Source organism: Carettochelys insculpta, chromosome 1 (assembly GCF_033958435.1).
Source record: "Carettochelys insculpta isolate YL-2023 chromosome 1, ASM3395843v1, whole genome shotgun sequence".
In the NCBI taxonomy this organism is placed as follows: domain Eukaryota; kingdom Metazoa; phylum Chordata; order Testudines; family Carettochelyidae; genus Carettochelys; species Carettochelys insculpta.
Window position 1 is genome coordinate 323,568,780 of NC_134137.1, and position 19,417 is coordinate 323,588,196.

The following is a 19,417-nucleotide window of genomic DNA, read 5'->3' on the forward strand; positions in this document are numbered from 1 at the left end:
CGTGCGCAGGGGCTCTATCCCCCCTGCCAGGTCAACCCACCCCCACTCTGGTTCACCCCGTTCTATCCCCCCTCCGCCTGGCTCAACCCGCCCCTGTCCCCAGCACGTGTGGGGCTCCAGCTGTCAGCTGCTGCAGCCACGTGAGGCTCTACCCCCCACCAGCTAACTCCCCCACCCTGGTTCATGCTGTTCAACCCCCTCCCCCAATCCCCCACAGCCCCAGCTCACACTCACTGGCATGCCGGGCTCCGGCTTCAACCTATGCCTGGGGCTCCCAACCCCTGGCATGCAGGGCTCCAGCTCCAACCCACCTACCCTACCCACCACCCCCACAGTCCTGGCTCCAATTGCCTGGTCGGGCTTAACCCCTCCCCCAACCCCTTGCAAGCCCCAGATCAACTGAACCCTCCCACCACCCCTTTGTCCCAAACCTCTCTGCCCCCTCCCATGGCCCCAACCCATCCCCCGCAAGCCCTCCCTGACTTATGCGAAATTCAGGGTACGTGAGGTCTGCATGGAACGCAGCCCTCACATACCTTGAGGGATTACTGTATTTGGTTGAAAAAATCCTCCCCTCACCACCACCACCACAAGCCAGGGAGAGCAGTTAGACCCAAAAGATAAGAGGGGGAGGGAAAGGAGAGGAAATGTGGGGTTAGGCGGGGGGAAAAAGAGGGAAGCATATCTTCTGTCTGTTGGGAATTAATCAAAGGTTTCTGAAAAGTTAAATCTTTACAAGCTTGTCTGTGGTTTCTTCTATGAAACATGACCTGTTCTTTAGCTGCTGAGTTAAGTGAGTTGCTGCGCCAGTCTTCTGTCACTGGAGGCAGTGTTCTCTTTCATCTCAGCAAACTGGTTATAAGCAGTGCTATAGACTAGAGCAGGGGTGAGCAAAGTGAGGATGGGCCCCTTGGAGCAAGTGAAATTTCATTACGTTCAGCTTCTGGGTCTTAGTCTCATCCATCTCACTAAAATTGTTGAAATATGTTACTGTTTTTATGTGCGTGCATTTTTATTAATCAGTATATAAATATGTTTTTACATTCTACCTATTTTCTTACATGTGCCAAGTGTGGGGTTTTTTTTGTTTAAAATATAAACATAACCAAAATTTTTGTCTATTTGGATTACATTAGACAGGATGTGGGAGACCCTGCTAATTGCCGGGACAAAAAATGGGCCAGGCTTTTTGGGATCTGGAGTGTTTCCAGGATTATATCCTAAAATGCAGGTCTGCAAAGTTATTTTTAATCCATCTACTTCTAGTCAAAAGGTTTGTCTTGGGATAGTCCCATAATTTGATTTGGTATAGCTTGTTCCAAGTTTTGTAGCTGATCAAATATACGTACATAGGCACTGGGCCACTCCAGTAGTCTCTTATTAAAAAACATAATAGTGAAACCATACTTTAATTGATCAGAACTTATAACCATAGATAGACTCCCTATCTCTGAATTGCAAATATTTTGCAAATATGTAAAACCTCCATACTGCTCAGATTCCTGATTTGTTTTCACATAGGCTGTGGCTACACTACAGCGCGATTTCAAAATGCTAACTTTCAAAAGGCAGCATTTTGAAAGCGTGTGTCCACACAGCAAAAAACAGAACAAGATCGTGAGCTGTGCTTTCAAAAGACTGGTCCCCATCTTTCAAAAGGGAGTGTCCACACTGCCCACGGCACCCTTTCAGAATAAAGGGCCTGGAAGTGATGCAGATGGGGTCGCATGGTGGTCAAGCCCTTCCTCGGGCTGCAGCCCACCGCTCCCTTAAAGGGCCCCTCCATGCCTCCGTATGCCTGCACATGCCAGGGTGTGGCTTGCCACCCAGAGCACTGCAGACCCCAAGCAAGTGGAGGAGGCACTTTGGGGCACACTGTGAATCCTGATCAGTGCCCTGATGACAAGCCTGCTCCAGGGGGCCACCCTGATGGCTGCCCCAGTACAGGTGGCCCTCAGGGGGTGATGCTGGCCCCCCTGCACCAGATCTTCTGGTGCCTGTGGGGCTAACCCGTCAGCAGCGAGGGGTGGGACCGGCTGGTGGTGGAGGATTGGGATGATGACCAGTGGCTCTGGAACTTCTGAATGAGCAAGAGGATGTTCCTGGAGCTGTGTCACTGGCTTGCCCCAGCCCTCCAGCACCACCGCTCACAGAAGTGGCCCACACTGCCCGTGGAAAAGAGAGTTGCCTTCGCAATATGGAAGTTGGCCACCCCCAGACAGCCACCGGTCAGTCAGCCACCAGTTCGAGGTAGGCATGGCCACAGAGAGGGGGGACCCATGGGTACCCGGGCGTAGGGGGAACCCTGGGGATGGGGCCCTGGGGACAAGGTGGCAGGGAAAAGGACGAGGTCCAATGTGTAGGGGAGAGGATGGGGTCCTGTGCAGCACCCCACCACACACTAAAGGACCCGTTGTCTTTCCACCCCATAGAAGTTGTCCGGGTGATCAACCACATCCTACTTTGCTGGGTCATCAGTGTGGGGGAGTCTGCCCTCGCAGGGTTCCAGGAACTGGGCTTCCCCAGCTGTTTGGGGGTCTGGATGGGCTCCATGTCACCATCTGGGCCCCAGACCACAGTGTAGGCACCTTCATAAACCACAAAGGGTACCATTCCGTGGTGCTATAGGCCCTCGTAGATGCCAAGGGACAGTTCTTGGACATGTGCAGGGGCTGGCCTGGGTGAGCTCATGACACCTGCCTCTTTTGGAACTCCTGGCTTGGCTGCAGTGTGCAGGAGGGGATGTACACCCCCTCCCCCCCACGAGAGCTCCAGATTGGGGCCACCACCATGTCCCCCTGCATCGTGGCTGCTGCTGCATACCCCCTGCACCTGTGGCTCATGCGGACCTACCCGGGACATGCCAAGCCCACCCAGGACATTTTAACAAGCACCTCAGCCGGTCTTGCAACACGGTCAAGTGGGAATTTGGCTGTCTCAGAGGGCATTTTTGCTACCTCCTCACGAGGCTGGAGGTTGTCTCTGCATGGGCTGGCGTTGGTGGGAGGGTGGTGCACCCTCTGCAATATTGTGAAGGCGAAGCATGAGCCCTGCATACAGGGCTAGACTGCTGAGGCTGGGCAGGACTTCAAGCAGCAGGCTACTGCCCCATGCACCCAGGCATAGCAGGATGGGGTGCGGGTTAAAGAGGCCCTGCAGGAGGCCTTCACCTGGGAGGCCCCTGTGACACCCTCCTCATGTACCCACAACTACATCCCTCCTTCTGCATACCTGCTACTCACTGCTCCTCTGCCACAAACCCCCTCCTGTACCCCCGTACCCTACTGCCCCCTCACCAGGGACACGGTAGTGGTGGCAAATAAACTATTTATTGAACTGTTCTCAAACAATTACAAATTGAGAGAGGATGGGTTTTGTAGCTATTTACAAGGAGGACTTGGGTGGGAGATTATATACAACAGGGTCCTGGCATAGTGGGTGGGGACAATGTAACTTGGAAGTGGTCCAGGGGGTGCGGAGTCATACTACTTCAGCAGGGTCGAGGGCTGGGACCTGCACCAGCAGCAGGAGCCCCTAGTGCCCCAGGTCCGGGTTCCTCTCAGGGCTGGGACAGGGCCAGGAGTAGGGGGAGATAAGGGTGCAGGATGGGTCCTGCGGGCTCAGACTTATGGGGAGCCATGGGGAGAGAGGGAGGGCTGGGAGGAGAAGCGGGGGCTGGCTCACCCTGAGTGGCACTGACTGTGAACAACTGGGCTAGTGCTAGCTGGGAGGCTGGGGTGAGATTGGCCAGAAGCAGGGCTGCAAAGCCTTGGACTGCAGGGGGGACTTCAGAGGGAACTGGAGGGAGGGAGGCTATGGGACTGGCTACTGAGGGACTAGGAGCCTGGGCAGTCAGGCGGTCACAGCCTGGGTGAGCGTGTCCAGGCTGGCTGCCACCTGATCCCAGGCCACATGCTCTATCACCACCACTCCTGTGTGACAGTGGTCATGTCCCATAAGGCAGCAGTGTGGACAGCATTGGCAGCATCCTCCCGCTCCTCACAGTAAGGTTGCTGTACTGCCCAGTGGTGGCCCACGTAGGTGGTGGCTGGGGTGTAGTTCCAGCCCCCTTGCCTCCTGGTGAGGGTTCCATGGCCTCAAACAGTGGAGCTAAGGAGACAGAGGGACAGGCTATAAGTACTATGCCCTGGCCCCAGGGGCTGAGCCCCCCTTTACCCCTCAACTCCACCTGTTGGTTGCCATGGGGGCCCTGTGGGATCCAGGGTACTAGGGGTCCTCATGGGCATGGGGCACACGCAGGCAGCAGTCGCCCCGCCTGCCCCCCAGGGTGCATGGCCTGTCCACAGGGGCAGGTGCTAAGTGCCGTGCATGGCCCCTGCTGGGGCCTGTGGAGTGCAGCTGTTTGGGGAGTGTCCCGACTAGAGCTGCTGTCCATGTGAATTGCCTGCTGCCAGCTGTGGAAGAGGTGGGTGCCCTCTCCCCACATACTATGGCGCCCAAAACACATGGAACCTACCCACATGTCCCTCTTGGAGCTCGGGGGAGGCCTGTATGGAGGGGGTCCGGCTGGATGGCTTGGAGGGGAGCATGATGATGAGGGTCCCATCACTTGAGAACCCATTGTCCTTCTGGGCCTCGGGTTTTGTGCCTGTCTGGTGGGGGTGGGCGCAGGGTCCTCTGCCTGCAGTGGTTCCTGGCACCTCCTGAGGCTCACTCTTGGGCTCCAGCTCTGGACCTGCAATATCCAGCAGGTGGGTAGGTGGGGCCGCCTCCTTGGGCCCACGAGGCGAAGGCGCTTTTGTTAGTGGGGCCAGGTGGTGGCCCCTGTCCCCGAGTAGCAGGATGCATCACAAGCCTAGCAGTAGGCCAGGGTCCTTTCAAAAAGGAGCCCCGTCTGGATAAGCCGCGGGGCGGTGAGCTGTGTCAATTTTGAATGTCCATTTTGAAGTTTTGGGCTAGTGTAGACACAGCCTAAATATATTTCAAAAGTAAGTGCTAGTGTAGACAGGGCCCTGGATCCTTATACTGTAAAGCACCTATAGGACGCTATTCCCTCTTATGGGAGAAGGTAGGATGCTGGAGAAAAGAATATGGACTTGGAGGAGCAATACAGTTTTTGATATGTGAAACACTGTTTGTAGAATGTATTTATTGATTAAAAGTGTATCCAAGTGCTTGCAGCCTTGTAGTTCGTTATTAAGAATGTTTGATGCATTAGGCACACTGTGTATTAATATATGTGGTGTGACTAATACATATTGATGTATACAGTATCCCAGCATATATTGGTCATCGTTGTTCGTGGAACAAAGTATTCATGCACCTTAAACAAATTTCTTATTCTGTAGTGCCAACACTGACTTCAACTTTGCGCAGAGTTGGGGGATGCCAGATATGGATGAGCAGAGTTGTGGAAAGAGCATATGTATTCAATGTACATGACTTCCTAACACCCCCATATATAATGTATACTAATGTGGTGAATACTATGCCTAACTTGTTTAATAAGATACCATGTTCTGAAAGGGTGAATTATTTTGTCAGGCTGAAGGTACAGGTATGTATTGGAATAAACCAGAAATTTAGAAAAAATGACGCAGACAAAGTTGGCAGCATTATCTAATGGGCCATCTCGGTATGTCTAGGAGAGGGCTGGGCAAAATACAACCCATCAAGCCACTGGATCTGGCCCTTGGATGCAGTGGGGAGCATCAGGCAGGCGACCTGCCTGCCCTGCCCCCACACACTGCTGAGAAAAGCAGCTTCAGAGGGCTGTTTGTCTTTGAACAGTTGGGAGCCCAGGAGAAGGGGAAAAAGGCTTCACTTGCTGCCCCCGCCCCCAGCAGTCTCATTGGCTGCTTTCTGGCCCGTAGGTGCTGCCTTTTTTTTTTGACACAGGCAGCATACACCTGACCCTTCCTTCTCCTCTCAGGCTTGGAGCTATTCAGAGGCTCATGGCCAGGCCGGGAGCCTGACTGAGAAATCATCTGGGCTGCTAGCTCGGTGACTCCCAGCCAGCAAAGTCTCCTGACCAGAGCCTGCCTTTGGCACCTGAGTCCCTCCCTGCCTGCAACCTTCTACCCCCCAGTCTGCATCTCAGATCTGGCACCTCCTTTATTAATATCATGTGAGAGTGTGGCCTTTGATCACTTTCCAAATTCTTGGAGTGGCCACTTCATCAAAAATTAATGCCCGCCCTTGGTCTAGGACATACACTACACCCATTATTTTGTGAAAATGCCTGCTAGCCATCTTGTTACTGCAGTGGACACCCTCCATATTATGACACATCTATGGAGCTAGTTACAATGGGTAATGTCTAGTGGAGAGAAATAGTTTAAAATACTTGATTCAAAAATAAAGTTTGGAACATCCTTACGATAACTATTGTCTGAACAAAACAGGTTTCCTTATATGTTGGATAGGACATTCCTTTTAAAAAAAGAAAACTCCAGAAACAAATTGGTGTGAAACCAATGCACTTAAAACTTAATGCTTGTGTTTGCAAGCTTAAATGACATATGGGATAAATTTGTCTGGATTTTCACAAGTTCATTAAAGCCTATATAAACTTTGTTAATTTTGTCCCATTGAAAAGTGAACACTTTGAGGAAGTCTCTCAAATTTATTTTCAGGAGAGCTTAGGACTTTATGGCTGTGTCTACACTACCCCCCTACTTCGAAGGGAGGATGGTAAGTAGGGTGTTGGGAGTTTATTAATGAAGTGCTGCGGTGCATATGCAGCACTTCATTAAGCAAATTTCCCCCTGTGGCAGCTTTGAAGAGCTGGCTCACGTCTAGCCACAGCTCACCCGCCGGTACTTCAAAGTGCTTGGTCAACTTCACAGGCCCTTTACTCTCCCCTCCCATCTTGTACTACCCTGCCACGTTCAGCTTTCAAACTTATGTGAATTCTTAATGGTTGAGTGTTGTATAGGATCATGATGAAGAGCAAGGATTTGGATTGAGGGAACAACATTGAGGCTCATGGATTTAATTTGGAGGCAAGGTGGGGAGAGGAGTGGAAGTGGGTAAGTGAGTGGGCTACAGAAGCAATTCAGTAAAATGTGGAGTGCCAGGTGGCAGTGGGGAGAGCTAAAGATGGAATAGGTCTGGTTGAAAAGATCTGTGCGCTGAACTGCTTGCGGTCATTCAGTCTCTCTGATTCCCTCACTTCTCTCCTGCAAGATTACTTGAGTTCACATACCTTCCCCCCTGTTAGTCTGCTTCCCTTGCATTTCAGCTCACTCTGCTCTGTCGGTTCACTTTCAAGCTATAAAATCTTTAGCAACGCAAATGCCCTTTTCTTTCTTATAAAAATACTATCTTTAGACATTTTCTAAATCAAGGTTACCAAGTTAGGAAATGCCAATGTTAATTCTATCCACTTGTATATATGCATTATGTTATAGTTTATTCTGTGTGTGTTTTTCCGTTAGACACTTGTTTAATGCAGCAAACTGAATGAGGCAGTTGTGCAACATTTAATTGAAAGTAATGTACTAGAGCAGAAAAAAATGTGTACCCAGTATAATTACTTATATCATCCAGCAATTTTCCTTTGTGGAACATGAATGTTTTTAAACATTTATAAACATTTGCCCTCATTCAGTCTTTGGAACCCTGCCTCATTTACTGCATGTTATCCAGCCTCTGCATTGAATTAGGCAGGATCCAGTGAGAGAGGATTATAATGAGCCTATAACTAAGAGCATTATTGTAGAACAAATGCACAAGATTAAGATTATGCTCTTAAGGTTAATTGTGGCATTTTTGACTTCATGATACTTGCAATTCTGTAATTGTATTCTCTTCATGTAACTATTTTGATGGAATCCTTCAGTAGGTGAATTTACAGTGGGATAATGCATTTGAGTGTAAAGTTTCCAATAATGTGGATATTTCCTTTTGTGTGTGTTGCTAACATTTTGTATCTGCATGACTGTGAAAGTTTGTGAATATCAAGCTAGATCAAGCTAAGCTATAATCTAAACAAAACCATAACTCAGTCAATACTATTTTCTTTCCTGTTTTAAGTTACCTTTTGTTAAACAAAATCCCATTTTTACTTCAGTTTAGAGGAAGGCTCTTTTGTTCATGACATTATCCACATAAAATGGCATAATTTTTTTATACTTGTTCTTGGAAAATGACTGGGTGTGTTTTTACTATTTTCCATTAGATATGGTTTTATGAAAACTCATCTTGCCGAGAAGATGCATCTAGCAGTGGTTGCCTGTGGGGAAAGGGTAGAGGAGACTGTTACAATGTTGAAATCAGCCATTATTTTCAGCATCCGACCTTTACAATTTCATATTTTTGCAGAGGAACAACTGCACAACAGCTTCGCAGCCATAGTAAGTATCCAAGTCATGCACTGAATCAATTTGTAGCTTAGTGAAGGTATGTGTGACTTTCTCTTAGATATCTACTTCTTGGTGTTGTACTGTTCGTTTGAGGATGGGTGGTATGTGCAACACTTCAGGCCCCACTTCACTGCTTCATTATTGAGTACACTTAGTTACTTTTCCCTTTTTTCAGCTGCAAAGTGCGTCTCCTGCCCACTTCACGGTGGGTGGGAAAGTCAGCATGGGTGGCGTTCCAGAGCCTGATATTCTTGGATGTGGGATTTAGGGAATCCTCCTTGCCAAGCAGTAATTCATCCAGATGTGTCTTTAGCACTGGGGAAGGAAATTCTGTAAAACTGTCCTGCTTTGTTGTTGTCTGACAGACATCTTTTTTTTAGTGTTTCTCAGCAACTTTGCACAGAAACAGTAAAACTTCTTTTGGGGTTTGTCTACACTAGCACCCCCCTTCAAAGGGGGCATGTCAATGAGCCAGATCGGAGAATAGCAATGGGGTGCTGTGCTGCATATGCAGGACCTCACTAGCATAATTCTCACTGCCCGAACTTCAAAGTTGCGAACTTTGAAGTGGCGGCAAGCAGTGTAGCCACAAGTGCTTCGAAGTACCTGTGTGCCATTTTAGCAGTAAGGGAACATTTTGGGAGTAAGGGAACTTTGAAGTTGCGCGGGTACTTCGAAGCCCCTGCGGCTATGCTGCACTTCAAAGTTCGCACAGCGCGAATTATGCTAATGAGGTGCTGCATATGTAGCTCAGCACCTCATTGCTATTCTCCAGTCGGGCTGATTTGCATGCTCCCTTCGAAGGAGGGGGCTCATGGAGATGAGCCCTTCCTGTGTCTATTCCCTCTTCCTTTTGTAGGGCTACTGAAGGATGGCCATCAAAGATTATGTAAAAGTGAGTAGAATGAGTAAGAAGTGTCCTCACAGTGGGACAGGATTCACAACTGCATTGTGGCAGGCTGTTTCTTTGCAACAGTGCTTCATCTTCTACCTCAGGCCAAGGGTTACGCTCTTTGTTTTGTTCGGGTTGCTTAACTCTTCTGTAATCCCTATCATTATTGTGGTTCCCAGATCAAGTTTAATTCACCTTTGAACTATTGGTTTCTTGTTCAGTCTTTGGTTCCCTCTCCCTCAGAGAAATTTTCAACTGTTTTGGACTCAAAGTCCAGTTCCCCTCTGGGACCCACACTTTTTCCCCATATGGAGGCATTTCTGCAGGTCTTCTATCAGGTGTGTTTGTTCTTTTAACTTAATCTGTTTTCATAGCAATCCAGACCCTCTTTTTAAGATGTCTGTGCTACAGAATTACTGATCGTTCTTGGACACCTATTCCCCAATTCCTTCCAAGTTTATTTCCCTTAAATCCTCCATGTCCGCAGCTGCCAGATCTTTTTTTTTTTTTTTTTTTGCCTTTTGACAGTGTTGACATATCTTTAGAGCCACATCAACTTCTGCATCCTGGTTACAGAGATTCTCGGGGGAGAAGAAAGCTACAAAAAGGTAGAGAGGTCTAACTCTCATAACAGAGCCCCTTCGAATAGAAACTGGTCACTTCAGAGACAGGCCGTTCTAGAGAATTCCATTCCTGGGGGAGTCCTTGTGAGGTGCCAAGCTTCTCTATTTGCAGTATTTTAAGACTTTTGTTCTTAAAAACATGCCACAGTGTCAGAGAGACCTTGGTGCTGAAAGTGACCAAGGTATTACCTGAGTAGGATTGCTCTAGTAGAGACCCCAAACAGTGGCCTTCAGAAAGGTCAGTGCTACATACTGATTCTTGAGTGTTTGGTAACCAGACTGATGTACCAGAAGTGGGTGTCCCCAATACCAGTGTCATCCAAGAGATGTATGCCACTGAAGCAGTCAGCGTCTTCTAAAATGAGATCACTGAAGCAGTGAGGTCTCTCATTACCATTGTCGATCACAGCAGAGTTTCAGTTCACGTACACCTGATACCACAGGAATTCAGCTTCTCTAGGGATTCTTTAACACAATCCAGTGTCTACTTTATTAATGAGTATGAAATTATGATCAACATCAAAATATCTTGGGTCAGCAAAGCCTTATCTTTCTCTTACATTTCCTAGGTTTCTGGAACTGATCAGGTTGGGCAGACAGCTGTTTTCACCTTCTCTGTCCACCTTGCCACTAGACTGTGTTCAAAGATGATTCTTCAGTTTTCACATCTTTGTGCAGGGATCTTCTTTTTGCTATGAATGGGACATCTCCCCAGCCACCTTCCTTCAGAAAGAAGTTCCAAGGAAAAACTATTTTGTTCCCTTGTACTGACATAACCAGTGCTCGATGTGCTCCCTGTATAGCCCACATCAATCACCCATGAGTCCCAAGCTCAAGGCCTCCTAGCTCTTCCTCAGGAGAGCATGAATGGGACATTCACCTGCTCCTTTGCTGCCTCTTCAACAGCCCAAAACTTAGGAGGAGTCTGTGGAGGAGAGAGAAGCTGCAGTGGATAAACCAATATTATACCACAAACTAGTATTTCATTATCATCATATGATGTTGTAATGCCTCCTTCTGATAATTTTCAGAGTTTCTGGAACAGATTAAATGAATTGCTGATTCATTACAGATTCTGTTAGAGGAGGTCCAGAAGTTGCAAGATAAACTTGCAGACATATTACAGCCTCTGAGTAGCTCTACCAATTAATAAAACCTTACTGGATTCTTCCACCAAATTGCTTACATGCAAATTGCCTAATAAGAAGTACCTCCTGTTGAAAAAACCTGAGTTATTTTTCTGCCACCCATCACCAAATTCTTTAGTTGTGAGGCTATCAAAGAATGTGAAAGACATCATTTGAAGTCTACATTCTACAATTAAGACCAAGCTGTTATTTCACAACCCTGCATTTTTAGAAAGTAAATTATTAAGACCTAAGGGCAAAATACAACTACATCAGTGAAGATACATTTCATAATTTTACTGAACACATTCCCAAAGAATATCATAAACAGTCCACGGCAGTCATAATGGAGCTATGCTCTTAACGAGGACCCTCACTGCAAGCCTCCTTAGATGCAGTCAAACCATTCCATCTCTACTTCTGTTTGTCATGCATTGAACCTAATTACAGCTCTCTAGTTTACCTAGGGAGAACCAAAATGCTGTTAAAGACCTCCTTTTTGATGACTTAAACTTTTCATCACATTCATGCTTGAATTTCTCTTATTTTGAAAGATTCCAGGGCCACGGTCAAGTCCCTTGACAGATACATACCTGAAAATATTGATCTGTTGAAAGTTTTTAAGTCAGTCTTTCTATGTGTTCCATTTGGATTTGCTTGGCAGTCATCACAGCCTTTTATTCACCTGTAGAGGTATTCTGAATGTTTACCCGCTCTACAACAGCAAGGTTCATCAAGGGGTCGATGAATCTTTTTCCACAGATTTGACAGCCCAGACGTCTGCTAAGTTAAATCTCATCTTGTGTCCACCTTTTTGAACATCTGTGTGTTCTCTACTTCACCTGTCTGTGAATATGGCTTTCTTGGAGGCTATCATCTCTGTGTGAAGTGTCAGATAAATGGGGGCTTCAGTAGCAGATCTTACTTTTGTTATTTTTTTAGGGAAAAATGGATTTCAACTACCATAAATTCTGCGTCAAGTATCTTCTCAATTCACATGGTTATTCATATTCTCTCTCTCTCTTTTTCCCTCCCAAAGCCACACCAGAACAGGGAGAAGGTTGCATTACGTACCTTAGATATCTGGAGAGTGCTGTCCTCTCTGTACAGAACCAAACTATTAGTCTCCCATGCTTTTTTATTTGAATACAGGTTGAAAGGATAAATCGTCTACATTTGAAGACTCTCTGTAGGTGGATCTCTGAGTGTATTGTCTCTTCTTTATAAGGTTGCCAACGTTCAAAGTCCTTCTAGCATACCACCCCATTATACAAAGTTCCAATCTGCTTAGGGGTGGTATTAGTGAAAAATATTTCCAGTTGTTGGAATTTGCAAAGCTGCATTCTTGGTCCTCAGTACATATTTCTTCAAACGGTATGGCCATGTCTACACTAGCCAAAAACTTCAAAATGGCTATAAGCAGATAGGAATAAGGAGACTTCGAAGTTGCCGGGGTCCTTTCGAAAAGGAGCCCCGTCTGGACGAGCTGCGCAGTGGCAAGCCATGTCAATTTCGAAGTGCCTCAGCTGCCAGCATTCTAATGAGGCACTGAATATGTATTTCAGTGCTTCATTAGTAAAATTCGAAATGGCCATTTGCATGGCCATTTCAAAGTTTTTGGCTAGTGTAGACGTAGCCCATGTGTTGGTTCACACTTCCTAATCAGATGATGAAGTTGAAAATACCATTCTGTCTTCAGTATTTAATTGTATTCTGAAGATCCCTCCTTCCTCTGGATATGCTGTTTGGAAATCATCTGAAGTGAAGCACCCATAGCAGCTCTACTTAAAGAAGAGGTTATGCACTCTGTGCATAACTGGAGTTTTTCAAGATGTATTCACCTTTGGGTGCTCCACTACCTCGCTTCCTGCTACTCTGCTTTGAGTTCCGTCTCATGGAAGTTTGGGTAGAGAAAGGAGCCCATGCAGTCCTTTATATCCTCAGTACAGAGCATGATGGTGTCTGGAGCTCACGCACAGGCCAAATGGGTACTGATACCATAAATCTTCAATTGTAGCTCTATGTGCATATGCAGTGGCACACCCATGGGGGAGGGGTCACATGTCTCTTCCCATTTCTGCACACAGTGGCTACGTCTACACTAGCCCCAAACTTCGAAATGGCCACTTTGAAGTTTACTAATGAAGCACTGACATGCATATTCAGTGCTTCATTAGCATATTCAGCGCTTGATTAGCATGCGGGCGGCCGCGGCGCTTCGAAATTGACGTGGTTCGTCCCTACGGGGCTCCTTTTCGAAAGGACCCCGCCTACTTCGAAGTCCCCTTATTCCCATGAGCAGATGGGAATAAGGAGACTTCGAAGTAGGCGAGGTCCTTTCAAAAAGGAGCCCCGTCAATTTCAAAGCGCTGCGGCCGCCCGCATGCGAATGAAGCGCTGAATGTGCATTTCAGCACTTCCTTCGTAAACTTCGAAATGGCCATTTGCGTGGCCATTTCGAAGTTTGGGGCGAGTGTAGGCACGGCCAGTGAGTAACCACCTCTTCACTGTATAAACTGTAGCGATCCTGTTCTGCCAGCATGAGTTTATTTTAAATCAAAACAAGCTTTCTTCTCAGTTTACCATCCAGCTGTGTGCTTTCAAAACAGCTAAGGAACAGCTTGTCTTCAGCAGAAAATCTGAAGCAGTTCTTTTTGACCTGGCACTCCCATCAGCTCTCAGCATGGCATTGTCTTTGCAGATTGGAATAATGGCAGTGGTGAAAATAATCAGTTGAATTATGTCCCTTCTTGGCAAGTGCCAGCTGCTGAATAGAAAATAGAAACATACCGATAATCCGAGGAAGGAATTGTGTTAATTGATGCACAGTTATGGTGGGTTTGGTTATTTTTGCATTAAAAGTGGTTACTTTAAATTACATAAGATTGTTTGATGGTAAACCATTGTGACTCTGTTTATGTACCAGTTTTGATTTTAGTGGTTCCCCTGTAAAATCAGCAGTTTGCTTAACACGTTGGCTGTCTACTTTTGTATTATTCCATCTTTGATTTGCTCTCATTTTAAAGAATTTTGGTGACATTAAACACATACGAACAATATTATACCTTTTTGTTTATAGTTTAAAATACAATTTGGGAGGGGAAGGAGAAAATTAGTGAAATCAGTTTTAGATCAATACATATTTCTGCAATATCTTCAATGACAATATTAGTCCAAATGGTCAGTTCTTCCTATAATGCATTATTCTCTTATAAAATTAAGCTTAAACAGTTTTGTGTCCTTTCTTTATCTAGCTCAATGCTTTGCCATATCAAAGAAAATTTAATTATACCATATACCCAATAACATTTCCGACTGAGAGTGCAGCAGAATGGAAGAAACTGTTTAAACCTTGTGCTTCACAAAGACTATTCTTGCCAGTAAGTTAATTTAATAATAGTACCTTTTTTAACAGGTTTTTTTCATGATTTCTTCATGGTTTGTCTTTGTATTTACCTAAACTTTTGGCTGAACTGTTTCAGCCAAAAGTCATTTTTGTCACATTTTACAAACCAATCACATATTTTCCTTAACAGCAATCTTTAAAAAAAATTTCAGTTGCAAACTGTTCTGAATCAAGTTTCAACTTCTTTTTGTTCTTATTATAGATGAGAATTTGCGCATTTGTAAACTGTCTTAAGTGAATTCATTGGCTCATAAAAAATAAACTAAATTACTCAAAGGCAGGGGGTGAGCGATAGTGAATATTTTCCAAATAACTTACTACCTTTTTTTGGCACAGTAAGCTTAAATAAGCAAAATAACTTAATGGATCACCTGCAGTGTGGTTTTAACTTCTTTCTTTCACAGTTAATCCTCAAAGACGTGGATTCATTACTATATGTTGATACTGACATCCTGTTTTTGAGACCTGTTGACGATATTTGGTCTTTTCTGAAAAAATTTAATTCCACACAAATTGCTGCAATGGCACCAGAACACGAGGAACCTCGTATTGGCTGGTATAATCGCTTTGCTAGACACCCATATTATGGAGTAACTGGAATAAATTCTGGAGTAATGCTAATGAATATGACACGGATAAGAAGAAAGTATTTCAAGGTACGTATGCTGCTTTGGTTGATTTGTCAGCATTCATCTTTTTCGTTCAAATTGTTCTGAGAAATAGTTTCAGACAGTGAACATCAATTTTGAAAAGTAATGCTCTTTTCCAGTGTACTTCTCCCTGTTTCTTGGATTAAAATATTGTATGCAAATAAATTTTGTTTAAGAAGTTGATGTGTTCATATTTAGTTGCCAGGGCCATTTTTAAAATTTATTGAATTTGTGAGTTTTACCTAAAAACATGTTTGCTCGGTTTCCTGACTTCTGGAAAAATGTTTACGTGTTAGTAATTCCCGTGCTTGTCAAAAAGATGCATTTGTCAGCAGACATTTTTTTAACTGTATTTCTCAATATATTTGTCTTGTTGAGTAAATGCATATGAGTTGTACAGTTTTTGTTGTATTTGGCAAAATTAACGGCAAGTGGAATATTTTGAGCCTTTCGGTGAGTATACATGATACTATGACCAGGAGGTGGTGCTACGAGATTACTTACTAAAGCATGGTGACAAAGAGATAGCCGTGTTAGTCTGTATTCTGTCAAAACAAAAAAGTAGTCACATAGCACTTTAAAGGCTAACGGAACAATTTATTTGGTGATGAATTTTTGTGGGACAGACCTGCTTCTTCAGATCTGTCCCATGAAAGCTCATCACCTAATAAATTATTTTGTTAGTCTTTAAAGTGCTGCATGACTGCTTTTTTCTTTAACAAAGCATTGTGACTCCTTTAGTGACACATGCTACATTGTTCTTTCATTTTCATCTTTATTTTCAAAAGATAACTTGGTAAATTAAGTAACACTTCATTTGTTTCAACAACATCTAAATAATTAAAATGACTTATTTGTTTTTTCAGCTTGGCTTTTGTATTGTAGCCGGTTGTACCAGTACAGAAATTGACAGTTACAGTTGTGGAGCGCATTTGCACTGAAAACAACTGCTTTCAAAAATTAAGACTTCAGCCCAATTGTTAGTTTCTTGTGGACATTGTTTGTGCCAGAATTTTGTTTCTCCTGTTTTTAAAAGAGGGTTGATGGGTTAATGGATGAGTCCATTTTGCTAGCACAGTGGAAGTAGTGGGAATTTAATTTTTTTTAATGTTTTCCAAGGTATTTTATTGCCCATGGAATAGAACTTGGGGCTGGGTGTCAGGAAGATCAAGTTATGTCATTAAAGTGCAGTGTTACCACGGATTAGTCGCTTTACCTTTCTGTCCCTAAACTACCCACCTTGTCTGATGGTAATCACAAAGAGAGGATTCTGATCCACCTTTACAAAAATCTTTAAATCCTTCAGATTAAAAGTGCTATATCAAGTGCCACAAATAAAAGAATATTCTATTTTCAGTGTTCTCCTTGTTAAGTAGGAACAGAAAGCCAAATCTTGTCTCCTTATTGAGTCAAAAACTCTCATTGACTTGAACATTTGACTTAATGTACACATAAATCATCTGTATTAAACATCTACATTTCTTGAGCACTGATATTTTGTATACTCATCCCTCGTTTAATGAGTACTTATGAGTACTTGCTAAAATGAGGGACACATATACTTACCATTGTTCCTTATGCGCGTGAACTTCCCCCGCTTATACAAGGGGAGACCTGCAGCCCTGTGGCTGTCTCAGCTCCAGCCGTGGGGTCCCTGGCCAGGGAGCAGGGAGACCTGCAGCCCTGTGGCTGGAGCTGAGCTGGCTGCAGGGCCCCTGGCCAGGGGGCAAGGACACCCACAGCCCCATGGCTGACTCAGCTGCTGCCACGGGGTCCCTGGCCAGGGGGTCGGAGAGACCCACAGGGTCTGCTCCCAACACTCCCCCTGTGGCAACTCTCTGCACACCCCACCTGCCCAGTCCCAACATTCCCCATGCCCACAGCTCCCCGCCCAACCCCCCCAGCCCTCTCCCAACACCCACCCCATCCCGTTCCAAACCCTCCAGCTCCCCCACACCTGCCCATGTACCTCTGCTGCAGCCAGGAGGACCAAGCCACCACCTCCTCCACCTGAGCCACCTGCAGGTTTTAACCCTCCCTCCTGCTCATGGCCCCAAACTGCCCCCAGCCTCTAACCCCCTCCCAACCCTAGGTTCACTTATCTTTCAAAAGCAGCACCACCTGCTGCCACTCCAAGCACTTGGAACAAATCAGAGGCTTTTACATGTATTTTAATGGGAATTTAGTGTCCCTGTTACAAGTTTTCATCTACGAGCAAAAAGTTAGGAACCAATTGTGCTTGTACAGCAAGGGATGAGTGTACCTTTGTCTATGAAGGACAGCTAAATGCATTAAAATACTCAAACTCTGACCTTTCTTCGGTAGTTACCAAAAAGTTAGTCAGTCTATTTTACTGGAGTTCAGGGACTGTTTTAAACTGCAATCTTAAAGTTGATTTGCATATTCACTGTTGGCCATTTGTCACATCTTTCTATAAAACATCTACCTGTTTAATTAAGGGAAATACTGAGGGTATATCTTCTATTAAATGACCATAGTACATTTGTAAAGCTATCAGATACAATGTATGGGGCAAAGGAAAGACGTAGCAGTTGGAATACTAACTGTGAGGAGGAGTGAAGACTCCTGAGAGGAAAAAAAAGATGGAGGAGAGTATGAGGAGGCTATTTCTGGTTAGCTGGTATTAGCCAAGTTGATGGCCAAGACAAATATTGTCAAAATAATCAATGAGAATTCTGTTACTGTAAGACTTCAGGATCTAGAAGTATAGTTATCCTTATACAATATTACATTACAAATCTAAGTGTCATGGGCTGTCATGATCCTCACTCAAGGTTTGGTCAAGGCTGCAATGTGAGATTGTCAGGGGTCCTCCCACTCCCCTGGGCTCCAATCTAGGGCCCTTTGCACTACCAATAATCTGGCAACCAAGGCTCTTCCTGAGTCACTTCCTTTTGTTTCTTCCTCCTGCCAGACCTCCACCCTGGGTCAGCTTAGTCCAAAGTTTTCCCCTGGTGGGAGAAGTCCAAATCAAATAAGTAAGAGTGGGTTAATGAAGTCCAGGGTCCACAGGTGCTGGAGAAGGAGAAAATTCCCTCTGTTCTCTTTGAGCAACTGTGTCAAAGATTTTAGGTTTCCCTCTGCTCTGCATTTCTGGAATTGTGGACTTCAGGTCTGCTCACTTCCAGCTCTGCCACCCATATGAGCTGTTTCTTTCTTTTTAATTCTTCCACTAGGTGGAGTGTTTGCTTGCAGGTGTGGCAGGGTGGGATTAGCGGGGACCCCAAATCCCTTAACCTCTTGTTCCCTGATGTCAGGTTTGTATGTCTCATCACACGTGGGGGGAGGGAATGATAAGTTATGGTAATTAGGGAGGAAATAGTAATGAATTGACCTTGGAGGACACAATAACATTTGGAGGCTTAGCTAAGTTTTAGTCGCTCCATATAGTCAATGCAATAAACTGCTCTGAAAGAGAGTTTGCATAGAGCAGCATTAGGTGGGTAATGACAAAGTTAAGGGTGCCACCCCAACTTTGCCTGTGTTTGCTTGCTTTCTTTTCTGCAAGTTTCCAGCTAATTTGCGCAAACAGTGTCTAGAGCTCAGTGAAGGAGGCAGTATTTACTTACCTTCATCATTCATTGTGTGGTCCCATGCCCCAAATTGTATACCAATCAAACCTGCACTCTCTAAGAAAGAGGCTCTGCAGGAAAAAAATAGGATATGACTATGTAATTGGAAGCTGAGTGGCAGGGTGGATAGATTTAAATTAAGGCAATTTAAACCACCAAAAATCAATAAATAATTAATTTAAATCAGGGTATCAAAAAAGATAGGTCTGACTGTACTTTTGGAGCAAGTCCTTTTGAACTCACTGACACTTCTGTTCTTTGAGAAAACAACAAGGCTATGTTTACCCTACAGCAGTCTTTCAAAAGTTCTTCTGGAAGATCTCTTCCAAAAAATTATTTCGAAAGGGCATGTCCACACACAAAAAAACAGATCAAAAGATTGATCCTCTTTCACTAGAGGGCATTCACATAACCCCTGCTCTTTCAAAAGTATGGGGCAGAGATCAAGAAAGTTGGCGCCATGAGGTCTGCTCTTTTGAAAAAGTGCCCGTGAAGTGTCTACACACGCTTTTTTTTAATCCCCAAAAGAAGCTTTCAAAAGGAGGTGCTCTTCCTGATCTGGGAGCAGAAGAGGGCTTCTGGAAGAAGAGCCACATTCTTTCAGTTTTAGATCAAAGGAGTGCATTTTGTGTGTAGACGATCCACATGTTCTTTCAAAAAAGGGCTGAGTTTTCCAAAGATCTTGCTAGCGTAGACACAAGTTTGTGGGTTCCATTGGGGAAGGTGAGCCATGATAAGGTAAAATAGGGAATAGACTTATGCCATCACTGTTATGGTCTGTGGCCATGATGTTCGTAAT

General features: G+C 45.0%; 1 protein-coding gene across 3 annotated transcripts in view; it reads left to right on the plus strand.

Annotated features, from left to right (window-relative positions):
* Positions 1-19,417, plus strand: part of GXYLT1 (glucoside xylosyltransferase 1) — a 57,670-nt gene that overhangs the window by 25,674 nt on the left and 12,579 nt on the right. For all 3 annotated transcript variants that reach the window (XM_074984075.1, XM_074984076.1, XM_074984077.1), the window contains 3 exons: positions 8,144-8,318; positions 14,224-14,349; positions 14,780-15,031. In XM_074984075.1, coding sequence (XP_074840176.1) covers positions 8,144-8,318; positions 14,224-14,349; positions 14,780-15,031 — 553 coding nt within the window. The remainder of the gene's footprint in view (positions 1-8,143; positions 8,319-14,223; positions 14,350-14,779; positions 15,032-19,417) is intronic.